We start from the raw sequence: 13,409 nt of genomic DNA, 5'->3' as shown, positions 1-13,409 counted from the left end.
TTCCTACGAATTTCACTACTGCCAATGACATTGTTTCCATCTAATACTCGACAATTACTTCGGTCACACACAACAGCTTCCTATCATGTTTACACACTCTACTGATTGGTTAAGTTTAGATAAGGGGTTTGGGTTCGGGCCTAATCTTAATAAGTATGACCTTAAAGCCTCGTGCACGGAACTCACACTTACATCCGCATTAGACATCCGGAAATTTGCACGCAATGAAGTTGTACGAGTTTATGCGAACAACATCGTGCAAACCCATACGAAATAGCCAACTCTTAAATTATGTATGATTTTTCATGAGATAAATGTCCAAAAGGAGAAAAAACAATACATATGCCGGCTGTTTTCAGAGCATGAATCACCCGTTATTACAGTAATTCAAATTAAACACAAGGCTGGTAAAAATAATTTCTAAATGTACTTTATTTGGTTGTTTTTTTTATGCAAATGTGGAAAAAAATTAAGATTTTTAAAATAAACTATTTACTACTACAGAAAAATCACAGAATGAAGAAACAAACAACTGGGAGATGCAAGAAACAGTCATGTTATCCATGTTCAAGCCAATTCAGTAGTAATGCACTGCAGTTTTGTATACTGAACACTTCTGAGGAGCCACGAGTCAAAACAATACTATTACTACACTTTAAAACATATCCAAATCAATATGATGCAGTGCAGTAACATCTAAGACATTTTGGAAAATGCCAGCTTTGGAGAAGAATATGATGTAGAGATTTTCCAAATCATCCTCTATAAACAAAATAAGGTAGCACAATTCAAACCAAATTGTGTAACTGTTAAGGTTTTCTCCACCACTATATGGTCAAAGGAGCCAGCTCCCATTGTTTTACAAATATGCAAATCAAAGAAAACAAAAAACTGGGTAAAATTATACAGTACACGGATTCTTATTCACTGCCTTAAAACAGAATAAAACGTGACATCACCAAGCTTAGGGAATTTAAAGGAGTTGGTAAGGATTTACAAGTTACCTATCAAACCACTTTCCCCCGTGCAGAACCCCTTAATGACAGTACTTTTATTTTGTCTACTCATATTTTCATGTATTCAACACAATTAATTTGGATGTTATGAAAGCTGACTGGGTTACATTAATGCTGAATTATTGGAAAAGTGCATTCAATAAAATATATATAAAATGCTTTGTTGTAATCAGATTTACCTAAATAGTCAAATTATCGGATAAAAAAAAAATAAAGTTATGCCATTAACAAACTGAACATCTTTTATTGGTCAAATGGCACAAAGCTAATCAGAAAGGAGTTTAAAATAAATCCTCAGTGTGCATTGTCTGTGCAGTAGCTCTAGATGGCAGAAGAATCCTGTACCTTTTGAAAATTTCAGATCAGAAAAATGTTAATTCACAATCCATAATTAGAAAGCATAAATTGTGTAAATTATCATTGCCAGGGATATGTTATGCACGGTTGCATGTCAAGGTCACTAAAAAGGATCCATATGTTAAAATTAAGACCAAAACTAACATGGCTATTTTCCAATATTTAAAGCCATTGAAACACTAAAAAAATACCAAATAAATACAACCTGAAATGACACCTAGTGAAAATTTGCAATGCTTTTGTAAGAAAAATCCAAGCAAACAAAATAACATGTAAATATAGTGCTGCCAATTAATTCAAGTCATATTTTGAACATCATATGAACAAAAAGTACATCATCCATTTCAGTTACTCAAGTTGTGATTTGAAATCAATACATTTTATGCAGGAGCATCAGAAGGGGCGAATGACAATATAAAAAAAAAATGTCTCCAATAATTAGTGGCAGAGGTCACAGCAAATTTTGAACAAAAAAAATTATTTAGGACAGAACATGTTTAGAAAACACAACTTGCAAGTTTCCCCACCAAAGGTCAGGTAAAATTCATAATGAATTTTGAAGTTAAATATAAAGTGTCTTTCACACATAGAAACCATGACTGAGTCATTGCAAAGGTTTCATAATGCTACACTGTAATTTCATGACTGGTAGAAACTGAATTTCTTTACATTCTCAAAGCCTTCAACATACTTCAGGCCTGATTTACTAAAGCAAATATTTAACAAATGCAAAAATCAGCAGCATAGACAGTGACTAGTCACCACATGGTATTGTTTTTGCACATGCTAAAAATTGTAGCATTGCACAGATAACTTTAGTAAATCTAGCCCTTGATAGGATTAATATATTAATTAGCATTAATATTATTCAGGTTATTTAATAATCAACTTATTTAAAAAAAAACAAACCCTATGGTACTTTTTATTTCACACTGACTAAATTCAGTAGATACTTTTTTTTTTTTTTCCTGTAAAGTGGAATGATTACATAAGACATAAATGTTCCCTCATCGCTCCATCAAATTCCTTTTTTGTTCCATCCAAAGGGATCTGTGGAGATACAAATGCAGCTATATAAAACGTAAGCTCTTGATCGCAAAACTTCAATTCTGTTTTAATGTCTTATCCATGTATAAAGGAATTGAATAATATTAAAACAGGGCTCTGTGGAACAGGGAAATAAAAAAGTGCTTATGCTGTATGCGACTCCATTAGAACCGGTGCAGACACTTCAGTACGCGCACAGCTTGAATGGCGGATTTTAAATCTTGTACAACAGCAGTACAATGGCAGTAGTTGGAATGCTCCAAGATCTAGCACACACTTGATGCATTATGGTTAGCCAACAACTTACAGGAATCAGACAAATGAACAAACAAAGAGAAAATAACATCTAACAACAAAAGGAGTTCGGTCTCAGTCCTTGTGCCCAGTGGTGTGTGGCTTTCCCATATGTCCTGGAGCGTGCAATGCGCCAACCAGTCATGTGGGCCGTATGATCACACGTGAAGTATCTCCATACAGTAGTCCTCTGTCTCTGTGTACTGGGAAGAGTTTGTGTCCGACTGCGCTGGCCCAAATGCCTCTTTGTTCTCCAAGTTCGGCTCCAGAAGAGAGGGCTTATCAAAAACTGTATTTTTACAGGTCTCTGGGCGATTCTGCACGTATATTACTCTGTTGTAAGCCTTGAGTCTCCTCCATAACTGGATGTAGACCTTGCATTGCACATACATGAACACCAGTCCACCAGTGAAGCCTATGGCAACCACCACCAGCTTGGTCCAAAAAGGCCATTCCAATATCCCTGTATATTAAAAGAAAGGGCAAAAATACATGTTACATACATGCAAGTATAGCCATTTAAACCAATTTTCCCAACACCACTGCCTTTTGTAATATTTGACATCATAAACAGTACACATACAACTGTTTACACACCTTTACTCCAGGATCAAACATACGCAGAAACCCTAAAGTAAAGTCAGGCTGTAGCAACAGCATGTAATTTGCCTTGTCAATGCAATATTACATCATTGGCATATGAAGTGATTCTGGACTACATCATAATATCTAAAATATATGTCAAGCACAACAACAAGCAAACACAGGAGCAGTTATAGCACTGGGATGCAAATACAGGCTGCTGGATAAGAGTCCTGATATCTCCATCCACTTTTCAGGTAGGATGGGTAAATAGAAGCACAACCTAATGGGGTAGCAATAGACTTGGGGCTATGCTCTGGAACGTAAAAACAGCTTTTTCACCCTTGACCATTTTACTTATTACTTAACTGAGAAATAAACATTGCCAAATGACAGCCAATTTCGGAATGAGACATAACACCAGCAACAGGAATTCCAAAAGGAAATTCCAGTGAATTTTACAGGCAAAGAGCCTATTTTCTGTGCACATCTTTCACTGTAAATACAATCAGCCAAACATTGAGTTGTTTACAGTCTCTTGTCGGTCTAGTAGAGCATTTCAAAATGTCAAAAAAGATCAAGTGTGAAGCAATTGCCATGTGTGAAGTCTCTGAATGCTATGGTCTGCTCAAGCACAGGGCCTAGATCATAGAATACTGTACTGCTTTCAGACGCTCCGTATGTCAAGCCAGGATGCAGCTTTAGTCCACCTGACATATTTAGCAGAGGACAGAGAATGAGGTTAGTGCTGCATAAGGATGTACCCGAATATTGCTGGGACCAAACGTACATAAAAGTCTCCTTGAATGAAGTCTCATGAGAAACCTGCACTGAACGGCCAATAATCGGATTATTAATCGGAATAGGTTTACTCTCAATGTCTATGGTGTTTACGGCACTGGTGCAGCAGATATGGGATGGTCCTTTATGATTTCTGTATGCCAAGGTGGTTACTACGGTGGCTATGAAGTGCAAAACAAAGCTAAAAACATAACAGCAAATACAAAAGACAAGATAACAATTCAGGAACACAAAAGAGCATATCAGAAAAGCACAACGGCAAATCAGAAAGTTAGTTTTAGGTATGATGTTCATCTATGGTCTCATGGTTCGTCTAGTGCGTAAAGGACCATCTTAAAGTCCACAAACTGCGTTCATTCAAAAAGTTCACAAAAGCGTTCACTCAACTTGCTTGTTCCAAGTAAAAAAAAAAAAAAACACTTACAAATAAAAAAAAATTATGAAGGTTTCGGTTGCTGCCAGTGGATATATTTTCCAAGTATATCCAATTAAATGGATATAGTATTCAATTATTTAGTATATAAATTATTATTAATAAATAAAATTCATCAAGATATTATATTTGAACACTGTACTCATAATTGGACATGCTGGCTTCAAATGTAGAGAGTGATCCATCACGCCGGCAGATTTAGAATGTGAAAATGCTTTTTTTAATAACAGTGTTATGTTCATATATGCAAGTCATTTGAATGAACGCTTGGACACTGGCATTTTAGCGCAGTTTGTGGAATTTTTAGGTGGGCCCTTAGACACCGTAGATGAACATCGTACCTAAAACTATCTTTTCCCACTCGCTGTTTTTGCTCTCTGTGTTATAAGTGTCCCAATACTATTGCTGTTTTGTTTTCTAACTGGATTTTGTGTTGTGTTTTCTGATTTGCGCTCTTATTTTCGGGTTTGCCGTCGTGTTTCTGAATTGTTATTTAGGCTTTGGATTTGCCATTGTGTTTTTAGATTTGTTTTGTTTTGCACTACACAGCCACCGTAGGTTACAGGTGATTTTGCCTTTTCAAAATTAATGTCTTTACAATCTGCCCTGAATACATACATAGTACAGGCCTGTTTGGACCATCTCATTTGTTATATTGATAATTACACATTCGCCTGAACTCAAAAGCGTAGTTTGCCATGTTTTTATCGAATTCTAAACAGGCACAAGACCATATCACAGTCCTTTAAAATGGAACAGTCTGTTCTTTGTTCCATGCATTACCCATGCAGTCACATGTACGATCTTGTTCTCTTTAATCTTTTTGTGCTTGAATATATCCAGAAACAGATTAAAGTGGTCAGACTGTGATAAGTGGCCATCAAGCCTGAAATTGCCTTTGTCTGGCATATTTACAACTGACAGTGTGGGGCAGCCACACACATTGCATTTGGAACGTGTTTGGGCTTTGAAGGCATTATTGCCTTTATTCAGGCTGTGAGTGGCTTTCATGCTAGTGATGGTTGATGTAGAGTTTGGGAGAGAGAGGAGGACAGACAGAGGTTCAACCATTTGGACCCTCAAAGAAACAACTACAGTTGGAGGAAAGAGTTAGAGGAAAGAATGGTAAATGTAAAAGTGTTTACCTGGTATTCTCCCGGCTGCATGGTTAAAAAGAGGTTGTTACTACTGTGCTATTGGCAAAAGGTGAAGCCACTGACAGGGGGGGTTAGGGATGTGAATATCTTAAAAAGGCACATTCTGGACTCAGTACGAATTAAGTACCACTGAAAATAATTTTGACTTACTCAGTTTTTACTTATTTAGAATATATAAATTTTATTTTTTTAAAAGCCAAAATTGCAGTTACAGAAACATTTATAATAGAAGTCAGAGCCAGCATTCTAGAGGGCTTGAAAGTCTTAATGTGAAGCTCTTATTTTTGTTATAGCACTTATGTACAGTAGGGTACAATGGGGCTAAAAAGGCACACCTCAAGGAAAATTAGTTATTTTTTTCTTGTCACAGTGTAAAAACTAAATATATAAAGTGGGTACGGAAAGTATTCAGACCCCCTTACATTTTTCACTCTTTGTTATATTGCAGCCATATGCAAAAATCATTTAAGTTCATTTTTTTCCTCATTATTGTACACACAGCACCCCATATTGACAGAAAAACACAGAATTGTTGACATTTTTGCACATTTATTAAAAAAGAAAAACTGAAATATCACATGGTCCTACATGGGGTGCTATGTGTACAATAATGAGGGAAAAAAATGAACTTAAATGATTTTAGCAAATGGCTGCAATATAACAGAGTGAAAAATGTAAGGGGGTCTGAATACTTTCCGTACCCACTGTATATAGAAAGAATATTGATGGAGCAACATAATTTGTGAGAAAATAAAAGGACAGAAGGTTCTGTAAAAAAATGTTTGTTGTTTTTTTAAAAGGTGGCGAGGGGTAAACAGGGTTTTACACTTGGGTTAAAAGGCCACCAAGGGTTTTATAGTGTATCGTGTAGATGTAGTATGTAGGGTAATGGGGCTAAATTTGTCAACTACTGCAATAATGTTTTAGACAGCAAGATGCTTTGAGGAACAAATTAAGATAATGCTCATTTAAAATAACCACTTCAGAAAAAGGTGCACCATTTCGTGTTAATTTCAATCACGTTTGACATTTCATAACATCTCAAACATTATATAAACAAATTACCATCTATTGTTATTGGATCAGTCAATGTTAGCCCACTTTGAACATTTTGCATAACAAATCCATTCCCCCTACTGTATTAAATGGGGGACCTTTAGCATTAGTGGGGCTTTTTTTTTATTTTTTACCCCAACTGCTATACTTTCACTTTTAGTACAGTTATTGAAAAACCTTTCATTTAAATCACCTTGAACAAAACTAAAAATGGTAAGTATTTTCTCTTAAAATCAGCGATTTTCATTAGCTACATAAATTTGCAACAATTTGTTAAATATTAGATCAAATTACCTCTAAATAACTCGCACAATGAGGATGAGAACATTTTTTAGGAAAGTGCGGTGATGGTTTTAAATGAAATTGTGTTTTGGGAGAAAATAAAAACAAATGTGCCTTTTTATTCCAGGGGACCTTTAGCCCCATTGTACCCCACATGAACAGTTCATTAAAACCCTGTACAGAATTTCAAGAATCCTCTTTGAGGTGGGACTTCTTTTCTAGGTGAAAGAATTCCTGGTTATGAGTAAGTCCTGTGGGTGGAGTCTGTTCCATGTAAACAATCTTTTATAGATTACATCACATTCCTTTTTAGTATTATTGTTTTGTGTGAAAGTTATCGGCTGACCAGCTTTATGTCGTCATGACAACAAAGTTAAAAGTTTGATGATGGTGTGTTCACATCATTCTGACTTGTAAAATGCATTCAAGTATTTGCATAATTTATTGGAGAATTACAAACTGTAATCTCAAAAATCTATAACAGCGCTGACTTGATAGTGGTGATGTAACGGCAAAAGAAACCAATTACACGGAGACCTCAATTAAAGGTAGTGAACACACATTTCTGTTTGATATGCCATTTTATTACGCCAACATTACCCGGAGCATTTTCTTTGTTCTTAAACATTTTCAAAAACATATGGAGGTGAATTAATGTAGTGGGATTATTTTTCTGTTATCAACAACAAAGCTGTAGCGCGTTTGAGTGTTGCCACGGAACAGCTCAAAGTAGAATCTTATAATCACAATAGTTATGCTGCATTCATGTTGTGCCAGAATTGGTCTCATACATTTTTGAAAAGTTTTTCAACTGTGTATTTTACTACACGACCCCTACGTAGTTCCATTGCAAGTGCATACTTGTAACCTTAATTTTTGCTTTAAAACAAACAAAAAACAAACAAAAACCAATAACTAAATTATTTTCTGTAGTAATCAAAATTATGCCATAGATGCTGAGGATAGTGCTTAATTTGTACTGAACCCAAAACAAAAGAAAGCTACTGGAACCTCTGACACATTTGCCAGGCCAAATGTATCCTGAACACACAGTGTAGCACAATATAACAAGAGATGAGGAAGACACAGCTAAGAAAGATGGAAACATTTGCAAAAGAACTACAGTCATTGAGTATATGTGTGCATGCGCTGTGATTTGGTAAGTCTCTGACTCCGCTCAAGCCTTTACCATGCAAGATGAAAAAAAGGCAACAGTGTAACTATGGTAACAGTGATCAAAGTCCTCGCAACAGTTCTTGGGACAATGAAGCATGTGTGAATGGGCTCTTAATGGTAGGGAGCAAATCAGTGAAGTGCTACTGTCAGAGACCCATCAGCATAAAGGTCACGGTCAGCGATATTACTTCAAAAGGACGTGAACACTGATTTTGGTGTGCAGTTAAAGGGATGGTGTGTTTTAGTGGAGAACACTCCAGCACAAATCTGCTATCAAATCCATTGCCCTCTTATGGGTCTTTTCCACTGCTCGACTCACAACACGCTTTTTGGGGGTTTTCCACTGTGGATCGTACCTGGTACTAATACTAAATGTACCAATGGTGCCATTCAAAATTCTTAGTTGACATTATAAATATGGGATTCAAAATCTTTAATTTAAAACTAGGCAGGAAAAAATTAAAGTTTTAGAATTGTGAAAAAAATGTAAAACAAAGAAATATGAAATATTTCAAATATATACTTAAAATATATTTAAGATTCTGAACTATTTCTAGGTCACTAATCAAATAATGAATTTTGTGACATTGACAATGTTAACGCCTTTTTACAAAAGCTTGCAACATGCTTTTTGAAACATTCTGAAATCATGCTGGAATAACATGAATCATGTTATTAAGCAAAAGGAGCTTTCTAATGTTAGTATAAGCAAAAGGAGCTTATACTAAATACAAAGTAAATGATAATGTTATTAGGTATCAGGAATTATTATTTTTATATATATATATATATATATATATATATATATATATATATATATATATATATTTTTTTTATATGGAAATTATACTGGGAAGACATTTGAATGGCACTATATAATTGAAAGAAAGGATAAATCATCTTGGTAGATAGAGGGCACGATTAAGAAATCACGATGTGCTTCGCTGACTAAGACGGATGTTGGATGTAATCGTTCTGACAACAGAACAATCCAGTGGGAACATAAGGAGTGTTTTACGTTAAATGGTGGTAATGAGGCTGTAGGAATGTGGGCAGATGAAGTGGGAGAGGGAAGATAGTGCTGGATTGGCTGGGGAGAGGGGTGGGCAAAGCTAACCTTGTTTGATCTCATCAGCTGTGCGGTCAATGAGGACGTAGAGCGACCACACAACACAGGTGATGGCGATGACGTGGAATGTGACAGAGCACATGATCTTCCTCCTCTCGCTGGCTGTCATCTGAAGCTTCTCCCACTATACATACAGATACACGTGTGTGTGTGAGAAAACAAAAAGACAATAATACTTTAAAACTAAAAATATTTCCATAACATTTGTTTTATTACTGTTATTAAATAAAGACTTTGTAAATAGGGCTATATTAATTGAAGTAATCAAACAGAGTCCAGTACAAACAAAATTGGTGACCTGGCCTTTCAGCCTAATAAATATTTCATGTGACTTGGTGAGAGTGATCTCCAGGCTCTCTCTCTAGACATTCAGTGTAAGATGACCCAGGATTCAGCTCAGCATTCACTACTGCTTTTCCTAGAACAATATTATACTGGCGAAAACAATCAATTCAATAACTTGGAAAAAAAAAAAAAAAAAAAAAAATAGTCAACATGAAATACCATTTGCAACCCATTTTTTTCAACAAAAAAAACAAAGAGGGCAGGACTTTTATCCATCGGGAACTTTTGAATAGTGTCAAGTGGCTGTTATTCTTGAATTATATAACAATATTATTTAAAGAGAGTTAAATTTATATATTTATTAACAACCGGAATAAACTATTCTTCTGCCAAATATTGTAATTCATAAGCCAACCTGCAGGTGATTTATGGTTGCAAAACAACACAGCAACTTTGCGCATTAATAGAGCACACTCTCATGAAGCATTACAATTTACTCAATCAAAAATGACAGTACATTACAAAACTATTGACTATTTATTTAAGTAGGAAATACACTATTTGAATAAATAAAAAAAAAAACAATACAAATCTGTTGAGATTTGAATTCATGTCAACACCAAATAAGTGCCAGTTTACAAAAGGTATTCATAACCTATTCAACAGAAGACAAATCAAGACAAAATAAAACCAACCCAGCAGAGTGCAACTTAATTTTCTACAACGATTAAATGAACAGTTGCACGTCAATTGTCATACTGACCATAATGTGGTAGGTTTTTGTCTCATTTAAATATTTAAATATTGAGTAACCTGCAGACAACTGGGAATAATTCTCTCTAAAGCAGTCTGCTCATCTCCATGGTGACACAAAGGCTGTCCTAGAGATGTCCTATTTTAAGCTCCATTGGAGATGCACAGCATCAGAAATTTAATTAAAAGAGGAAGCAGTGGACTAAAGTGCCTGGACTTTCATCGTGCTCATGTAACTCAAAAACAATTAATTATAAAAACCATTTGTTAGCTGCATGGACAAACTTGTTTTCAATCATCTAAAAAAATCAGGCTGCTTCATCTACACTGATCAACTACTGCATTTGTTTTTTGTTTTTTTTTAACTGTGGATGATATATAGTTGCCAAATGCAGCAATTTTTGTGCTTTTATAGAGCACAGCAGTGACCACCCACTTACTGTACATGTGGAAATGAACAACTCATCCCATGAAACATTGCAATTTACAGAAACAACACTACTAAAACACATACTTACAATCAGTGAACTATAGTGAATAGTTTTGCAAGTAATTTTTTAGAGCTATTGTTATTTGAAAGTGTATGTAGACCAACTTGATTTACATCATTCACAATGATTTCTGGGAGTACACTTCTCTGATTGGTCAATCTCCCCTCAGGATTATGGGTAGTGTAGTTCTTCATTGGGAATTTGGCACTTACTCTATATAGATTTAATTGCTACCATTTCTTCACAACCTCAGAGGTCATGGTAAGTGAAAATCTGTTAAGTCACAGGTTTGTGTTAATCAGCTATTTTACATTGGATTTTATACGTCACAATGCAGAGATTTAACTATTTAATTTGAACTGTGTGCATGTCACCATGAGCAGGCAGACGTGGATATTTCTGGGTCTGTGAGTGTGTATGCATGCAAGTAATATTACCTTGCGAAGTGGCTTGAGCTTGGTCTCCATGATGAAATCATATTTGCAGAGCTCACAGCAGCGCGTGTCCGAGCTCTTGATCCACTGCTGCAGGCAGGACTGATGGACAAACCGCAAACTCCCAGTGCAGTGACAGGGCGTGATCAGTGGACTCTCATCATCCCCCTCACAGTGACAAATCCTACCATTTATTGAGAGAGAGAGGGATAGATACTCTTGTCATCCTCCTAAAACCACTGCAAAGCAATATTAGCCCACACAGTGCTTTTACAGTTATACTCAGGGTCCAATTTTAACTCTTGCCATGCGCCAAATGCAAGTAAAAATGTACTTTGTCTAGTAAGTATAATGTTATAACGGTAGTTACTCGCCCGTTGACAATTTCGTTAGGAACTGAAACAATACATGGTTTAAATCAAATTGTACAAAATGATCCTTGAAGTAAATGAGGCGAGCGAGTATTTAAGATAATGTTTGGAATATTCCTTGCTCGGCAAAACAAATATTCGTAACAAAATCACAATGGCTTCATGTTTTTGAGCCAGGATCCCTTTTTCAGAGGTGAAGACTAGATTGTTCTATATGATGCTGCAACTGACAATGACCTGTGATGTTACTAACATGCATAAAAACAAAATGAAAAAAATAATAAAAAATAATCCCAGTGTCACATACTGTAGAAAAAATATGTTTCATGAAATTATGAAAAATAAAGTTTTTTTTGACCGTAAGAAATATTTATGGCTGCTAAAGATTCTATATTCATGTAGGTGTGTCAAAAGGTTCATTTTAAAACCTGGTTATCCTACTGTACTGTCAACAGAAACATCCAACCGCCAAACTTTAAAAAACACCAGCTGGTGGGAGAGGGAAAAGCTGTATGTTACAGTTAGGGGAAAGGAGAGATGGGTTTGTGGAGGGTGCCCAGAGAAAGATAAGAGACACAGAGAAGAAAAAAAAAAAAAGAGGGAGACAAAAAGAGAGGTGAAAATCCAAGGAACCTGTGGCATCAGAAGAAAAACATTCACATTTATGACAAAAATAACCCACACCTATCATATTGCTGAATTTAACCACAGGGATTACTTTTATGATCCCTTTGTGGATTTTGGGGTCCCAAAATGTCACACATTCACTTACATTGCAAAGTCCTACAGAGCAGAAATATTATTCTAAATAACTTAATTTGTGTTCTGCAGAAAAATAAAGTCATGAGGGAAATCATGAGAGAATTTAAATTTTTGGGTGAACTATCCCTTTAAGGCAGGGGTCTTCAAACTTTTCCAAGCCAAGGACCCCATTAGTTGAAATAGAGATGGAGGGTTATGATACATATATAAACTACAATCATAAACTTTGAGATTAATAAATAATTGAGTTAATATACAATAATATTGAGACCTGTATCCTGCTATGGACCACCAAAGGGTCAAAGGCCATCTGATGAAGACCTCTGCCTTGAGATTAATAGTATTTTGGATAATTATGTTAAAATTACGTAAACTCACATGAGATGACTATTATTTATCTAGCCTAGAAATAGCAGTTTTATTTGACATAATGTGGGTCGCTTCCTTATGATGGACACCATTTTTAAATAACATGACCAGTCGAACCGAACAAACTTTTTTTTTTCTCGGTAACCCCCAATTAGAAGACACTATCTTTAGCGGAATAATTTTATAATTACTAAAAAATACAGCAGCAATTAGGGTATTTCTGGCTATTTTATAAAGGGTAATTTCAGGTGACCATATAAAGGCCAACACCACTGTCGTATCGGCATTATTCTGCTTTGCTTTGTGTGCGCGAGCGCACACGCGCGCGCACACAAAGACAATTTCTGGCTCAGACCATGCTTAAGTTTAGAGGTCAGATGGGAAAGCATAGAGAAGAAAAAACAACTGCATACAAATATCAACATTAATATTATGAAGATGTCAGCAGCATTGTGCTGCTTCTCAAAGAGAATCAGAGATCAGTTCAGAGCACTGGGAGGGACATCGCTTGAAAATGTGCTGCAACTAGAATTTGTTAAGTATACAGAAACAGATTTCCCTAACACTCCCCGTCTTCCACTTTTCTGACAAATAGGTACCTCCCCTCAAACTCA

The 13,409-nt window shown here is 35.7% G+C and overlaps 1 protein-coding gene across 1 annotated transcript in view; it reads right to left on the bottom strand.

Annotated features, from left to right (window-relative positions):
• Positions 1–432: 432 nt before the first annotated feature.
• LOC127617998 (uncharacterized) overlaps positions 433–13,409 on the bottom strand; it is a 135,232-nt gene continuing 122,255 nt past the window's right edge. The window contains exons 6-10 of the mRNA XM_052090205.1: positions 11,297–11,477; positions 9,319–9,454; positions 5,676–5,690; positions 3,959–4,006; positions 433–3,177 (exon numbers count right to left, since the gene is read on the bottom strand). Of these exons, the coding sequence (XP_051946165.1) occupies positions 2,873–3,177; positions 3,959–4,006; positions 5,676–5,690; positions 9,319–9,454; positions 11,297–11,477 (685 nt within the window). The 3' untranslated portion in view covers positions 433–2,872. The remainder of the gene's footprint in view (positions 3,178–3,958; positions 4,007–5,675; positions 5,691–9,318; positions 9,455–11,296; positions 11,478–13,409) is intronic.

Source organism: Xyrauchen texanus, chromosome 24 (assembly GCF_025860055.1).
Source record: "Xyrauchen texanus isolate HMW12.3.18 chromosome 24, RBS_HiC_50CHRs, whole genome shotgun sequence".
NCBI classification, from domain to species: Eukaryota; Metazoa; Chordata; class Actinopteri; order Cypriniformes; family Catostomidae; genus Xyrauchen; species Xyrauchen texanus.
Note: the sequence above shows the minus strand (reverse complement) of the source record. Positions and strands in the feature narration are given on the sequence as shown.